Source organism: Juglans microcarpa x Juglans regia, chromosome 6S, assembly GCF_004785595.1.
Source record: "Juglans microcarpa x Juglans regia isolate MS1-56 chromosome 6S, Jm3101_v1.0, whole genome shotgun sequence".
NCBI lineage: Eukaryota > Viridiplantae > Streptophyta > Magnoliopsida > Fagales > Juglandaceae > Juglans > Juglans microcarpa x Juglans regia.
Window position 1 is genome coordinate 2,698,471 of NC_054605.1, and position 6,528 is coordinate 2,704,998.

A 6,528-nucleotide genomic window follows, 5' to 3' on the forward strand; every position below is an offset into this window, starting at 1 on the left:
AGTAAAACTTTCATCAAAAGCTTACAACATGCAACGAATCCTCATCAAACTTTCATATAAACATGTTTACTGCACTCTATAAAAGAAAATAAGACCAATATCTTTTCAGTAGCTTGGTCAAAAATACCAAAATATCAAGTACTATCGAATTTACTGCTTAGAATGACATTTTTATGCTTAACACAACTTTTGACCATGAAAATCAACATAAAATATATCCACATAAACTAGAATCAAAGAGAAAATACTTACAAAAGCTTCAAAAATGAAGAGCAAAGTAACTCAGGAAAATAGTCTGAGAGGATCTTTAGGTTTCTCTCCAGGAAAAGTGTGGGAAAGGGATGAAATGAAAGGGAATGAACTTGGACACCTTCTTACACAATTGAGGGGTGATGAGAGGGCTGTAAATGACACTTGAATAATGTTTGTGTCAGCCAAAACAAGGGGCAAAACCAGCCCATGGTTTTGCTACCTAGAGCTGTCATGTGAGAGGGAAGAGTGAGGTGGCTTTGGCATTCACATCAAAGTACAACTTGGGGCTACTTTGGGTAGTGTTTGGTCAGCCATGGCAGGGGGAAACTTCCTCCACAACCTTTGCAAAGGTGGCTCAATTTCATGGGCCTAAACCAAATGGGCCTCAATTTGGGGTTTAAAAAGGGTTTGACTAGGGTTTGGGTTGCTATAAAGCCCAAATCTAATTTTTCTTGACCCAATAAAATTTTCCATGGTTTAAAGGATTGAATACTGATGTCATAGCATGAATTTGATGGTTAATAGCATGTAGAAGTGATTTCATCAAGTAATTAAACACTAAGTTAAAACCAGGTTCATTTAAGGTTTGGAGGCACACAAGTTTCTGGATACCATTTAAGGTTTTAGTTTCAACCAAACTTTTGGGGTTTCAATTAAATTCAAGTATTTGGAATTTCAATAGGGTTGAAACCTTTTTTGGTTTGGCACAAATTGGATGGTTGGATGGAATATGGTTTTCATTAGGTGGCATGATCACAAAACTTACTTTCCTTCACTTTTTCCATCTCATGGTTTTTCTTTGTGACAGGTGTCCAATATTATTCATCAAGTATGGATAAGATCTTGCCAAGTATCCAAATAAAACTTTCCTAACCTAATTTGGACATTTCACACTGTGATTTTGAAAACACTGCTCTTAGGTGCTACTATCGAGGTTACTATTCACTCTAAATTTGAAAACACTGCTCTTAGGTGCTATTATCGAGGTTACTATTCACTCTAAACAAGTAAAAAATAAACTTTACATTGTAAAATTCTAAATAATCATAATAACCTTAGAGTGAAAATCGTTTATTAAAATTAGGCTCCGAAGTACCTCGAATAATCAAAACGTGTTTCGAACAAGTGTTTTGTCTGAAAATCAGAAGTTGTTTGATTGTGTAAAAAAATCCTAAATATTCCTCTGAGTCCAATGGCCCAGACCGTATCTCATTCTAACACTTTTGGGTATCTCAAATAAATAAATCACGATTCTGGCACCACAGGGAGTGATAACACTCACTATGCTGACAGACTAAAACTTACGCGATTGATCGATTTGTGAAAACTCCAAGATTCCTAAAGCCTAAATAAATTCATCCGTTGAATTTTTGGCGGGTTGTTATAGTGGATGTGGTATCTTCTTCTTGTATTACACAAATCTGGTCTGGCAATTGGTTGAAGTTTTCTGTAAAGTCGTTACCAAATTTATTTAAATGTTGTTGGAATACCTTGTGGCTTAGCTATGTTTGATCTATTAGTTCCATGATCTTCTAGATTGATGCAAGAATTTCTTGCATGTCTTTGTAATTTGATAGCAAAGAGATCGATGTCTTTCCAACACCAATTGTAACACACCCAGATGTAAAAAGGAAATCACAGAGAAGAAAAGAGATACAGAGATAAAAAAGGAAAGTTCTATTACATTCCATATTTCCTTCCAATATTCTCCTTCGGTGCATATACATTCAAGCGTCCTTAATAGGAGTAGACAACGTAGGCCGTGGGCCAGTTCTAATAACAAAAGCACATAACATATGTCCAACGCACACGTCCAAACAAAACCCAAGCCAGCATTGAGGTTGTAAATGTTCTAACTATAAGTTGCATGATTTTTTTTTTTTTTAAAAAATATTACATGTACTCCCTTAAACTACTATTTATTTTTCAGCATGACAACTGAACTATCAAAATTATCATTTAACCCGACGATTTGAAATTCTTATCTTTCAGACATGACCACTGAAGCCAACATGCTCCAGTGATTGATCCACCGAAAAGATAACTGTTATTTGTGGTTAAATTAAGTTTCCTCAAATAAAGTACAATCTGTTGTGAAATATTATATTTTCGAGTGAAACCTCTTGCGTTGGCCTTCCTAACTTAATGTATGTTGTGGACCTGTGTAATCACTACTTGTCCTAAAAGCTAAATGTAACAACCCGATGATCATAAGTTTAGGCCATAATATAAGTTTTATGTATTTTTTTTTCACATAACTATAAATATATTATTATTATTATTATTATTATTATTATTATTATCATCAGGTTTTACATTATTCATTTTTTAATAAGATTCTTATCATTTTATTATTAGTAGGTTTTTGATCAATTTTGTTGTCGAGGTATACACTTTAGGCTTGTATTGTATTTCTAAAGCATGTGATCATTGATAGTAAGTGCACGTGTAAAAGGATTAGGGGAATATGCGAGATTTAGGAATGAATAAATGAGGTTTAAAATTTCAAAATGTTAGGCTCAACTAAATGATCGAAAATCTAAAATAGAAACATGAAAAGAATGGGATGGACAAGTATGTAGGTTGCTTGAGGTATTAGCAAATTCCGAGGATATAATTTTTATAAGAAGGGGAGTTTGTAACAACCAAATCCTAAGTTTAGGCCATAATATAAGTTTTATGTATTTTTTTCACATAACTATTAATAGTTATGTGAAAAAAATACATAAAACTTATATTATGGCCTAAACTTAAGATCGGGTTGTTACACTAAATCTTGAGCTGATGGAAAGATATAGATTTTATTATTTATTTCATATCTTAATATTCATTCTCACGTGTGAGCCAGACTCTCCCTCAATGGGTGTCTCAACATGTTTTAATTAAATGTGGTAAAGTGGAGAATCAGGTTCGAACTCAAGATCTCTGCTCTAATAAAATGTGAAATCACCACTTATTTCAAAAGCTTAAATTGATAGGAAGTGATAAATTTTATTATTTATTTTATTTCTTAACAGACCTATTGTCCATTCTCACTTTTGCTATAAAAGAAAACAAATATTATTGATGGTGTTTTGCTCCGAGCATAGTACAGAGGGATTTAATACCAAGACTTGTAATCTTGTGTAGACTGAGAAGTTGGAGAATGAAATGGGGGAGAGTGGGATAGGTTCTCATGTTTTATGGTGGGTGACTAAACAACCAAGTTAAATCACATGCCATCTTTAGGTAAATTACAAAAATTATCTTATTTTTGGTCTATGAAAATCATGACCTCATCACATTCCATACCAGTTTTTGACATCTCACTCATTCCCTCTTTGATGCCAAGAAAAAATAATTACCAGATGTAATATAAAAGCCAAGTTACAGTAGTGGAGTTTCAGGCTGAAACAAATTTGATGAGCTTTTAATATGCAGCAAGTGTGGCTTATTCTGTGACAGAAAAAAATTGAAAAGAAAAAAAAATAGGAATCTAGAAAAGAGGTTTTAGCGAGATCTTATCTGATGAAATACTTGAATCTTGTAAAGAATTAATGAAACGGTATCCAGAAACTTGTGTGTATACATGGTAATATCTTTACTGGGAACCATCGCCTGGAGGGAGAAATTTAGTTAGAGATCAAACCCACCAAGGCCTCATGCTCTTGGTTGCTTCCCATCCACCATGGCTGGAATCCGACGACACGGCGGTTGCTCTCTTCTTCAACTGGAGCAGGAAGATTAAGATCAAGAAAATCCCGAATTTCGGGAACTGGTTTCTGTATGAGAATGGCAGGATTGTGTCTAGCCACAGAACCACCACCCAAGTGGGATCTTTTGTGGCCTCCCAAGGCTTGGCCAGATGGAAAAACCTTGCGGCAAATTGGGCACTCATGCCCCTTATTTTTGGAGGACCATTTAGCTGTCTCACTCTTTTCATCAAAGCCAATAGCCTTTTTTTCTTGGTCAATGGGACTCTCATTGTTGCATGATTTGACGAGCTTACTATCGGTTGTAGAGTCAGGAGAGAGTTCAGTTTCGATGCTATTTTCACAGCTCTCAATTCTTGAAGCAAAGCAGCCTTTGATCTTTTTATGACTAGCTCTATGCCCTCCAAGAGCTTGGTATGAGTGAAAGATTTTGTTGCAAGTAGTGCACTCAAAAACTTTGCTCCTCTTATGGGAATTCTTGCAGATTTCAGACTCTAAAGAATTAATAGTCAAACTTTTCAAGGACTTCGACCTCAATTCAGGATCATAGGAATTGTGGAGCTTTCTCTTGCTTGAGTTATACTTGATGGAAGCCAATTGAGCTTTACTTGATGCAGCCTTTTTGGAGAAATTCTTACCCAATTCAACTTCAAAATCCTCAAATCCGAGTTGATCATCGACCCGAGAACTCTTTCTCATATCATCATTGAAAAATCCATCATTAGAAGTTTCACCTCTATTTCTACTAGACCGACTTTTTGAGATGCCATAAGCACAAAATTCTGACTGTGTCCCTTTAAGATCCTCAGAATCCAAACTACCAGGCTCCAACTTATTATCACTAATTTTCTTCACTTTCACAGTTTCACTACCATTACAGACAGAAATCATGGCCTTAGTCTTAGAAATTCGTTGAGTTTGAAAAGCTCCTTGGGCTTCTAAGTAGACAGAATTATTATCAGAAGATTCAGCAGCAGAATTCAAACAACCCCAATGACCCACATCCCTAGAAAGCATCATTAAGCACATAGCAACCTCCTCTTGTTCTTCCTCAATCTCAGAAGCAGAAGAGGAAGGATTAGCAAAAGAGAAAAAAGAAGAGGTTGAAGAGGCCATGTACCTCGTCTTTCTATCCAATCTCCTTCTTCGATTATTGTCAGATTCACTGTAAATGACCACCTTCTGGTTAGCATTGGTCAATGATGCTTGATCCTCCAATAGCTTGTCATGGGGTGATGTCTCTTCACCTGAATCTGCGAGTCTCCTAGTCTTTTTTGGGTTCTCTCTGAGGCCATAACCAGTTTGAGTTCCAGGTTCCAAAAACACGTCAGAGTCCTTAGTCTGGTTTCTCCCGCTGTTGAAAGATGAGAACTTCATTCTGCTGATTTTTTCTTCTGTTTCAACTGAATTAATGGTCAAATGAGACCTCATGTGACCTCCCAAAGATCTACCACAAGGGAACCTCTTGCTGCAGAACTTGCATACATGTACTAATGCTCGACTTTCTTCCATTGAAGGAATAGACAGAACAGAGTGCATGACAAAGGAAGCTTAGATTATATATGATTTAGAATTACAATACTGAAAGGCCAAAATTATAAACAGAGGACGAGGAAGGAAAAGAGAACAGCTGGGCCCAACTCAGAAACTTAGGTTGGAATCTCAAATCTGGCTAGAAAATTGTGTTAGATCATGGTTTCTAATTGCTTGCGGGACTGATCAGCGAAGAACCCATCTAAGACTTCAACAGAATTGCGGGCAGAAACCAAGATCTGATGCAGAAGAAAAGGAGGATAGGAGAGGCCAAGTAAATGAGTACTAGCTAGATTCTCTCAGTGGTACCTCATTCTTGAAGAAAAAAAATAAAATAAATTCAAACTTGAAGAAGGTGAGGGGTCTGTTACCTTTGTTGCTAAAAAAGGAGATGAACAAGCCAATAAAGAGAAATTAAAAAAAGACTGGAATGAGCGAGCGAGCGCTTGTTTCTCTTTTGTCTCGCTACTTTCTCTGTGTCTCTGGAATTGACTATATTTGGAGGAGAAATCCATGCATGGAAGCAAAGATAAAAGAGAGAGAGAAGTAAAGATAGCAGCACGTGTACCCAACCGAGGATCCTAGACCACCACAAATCTAACGGCTTCAGATACGTCCAGGTGAGCATCCCTAAGGGGGAGGAACCCACTAAAAACTAACTCAACTGCTCCCCTCCTTAACTATTCTTTCCTTTGTCTTGCTGTGAAGGAATACTCTCTCTCTCTCTCTCTCTCTCTCTCTCTCTCTCTCTCTCTCACACACACACACACGCAGCTCTCACTTGAAAGGTTCCACTCTTCGGCAGTTTGGGCTTTCTCCTTTACATATAAATTGATTTTTCAAACGAAATAATTGATTTTTCCAAAGTAATAATTGATTTTCCATGTTGGGTCCCCACAAGTTATCCTCAAACCTGTTCCTTCAGTTACCTACACATACAATCATCTAGTCACGTTCTAAGGGTGTTTCCGTAATTCTGAGTGCTTTTCGGTAAGTGAAGAAATTGAGAGAAAGCATTTGCACGGTCCGGCCATATAAATCATATTGAATG

At 36.6% G+C, this 6,528-nt stretch overlaps 1 protein-coding gene across 2 annotated transcripts; it reads right to left on the reverse strand.

Moving 5' to 3' along the window:
• Window positions 1-3,739: 3,739 nt before the first annotated feature.
• LOC121236382 (zinc finger protein ZAT4-like) lies at window positions 3,740-6,138 on the reverse strand. Of its 2 annotated transcripts, none has more exons than XM_041132795.1 (2): window positions 5,849-6,138; window positions 3,740-5,716 (listed from the first exon to the last, which is right to left on the reverse strand). In XM_041132795.1, the coding sequence occupies exon 2, from the start codon at window positions 5,481-5,483 to the stop codon at window positions 3,864-3,866; it is 1,620 nt and encodes a 539-aa protein (XP_040988729.1). In that variant the 5' UTR covers window positions 5,484-5,716; window positions 5,849-6,138; the 3' UTR covers window positions 3,740-3,863. The 2 variants fall into 2 exon arrangements, with proteins under 2 accessions (XP_040988729.1, XP_040988730.1); XM_041132796.1 differs by having other exon boundaries at window positions 3,740-5,298; window positions 5,849-6,136.
• Between the last annotated feature and the right edge of the window lie 390 nt (window positions 6,139-6,528).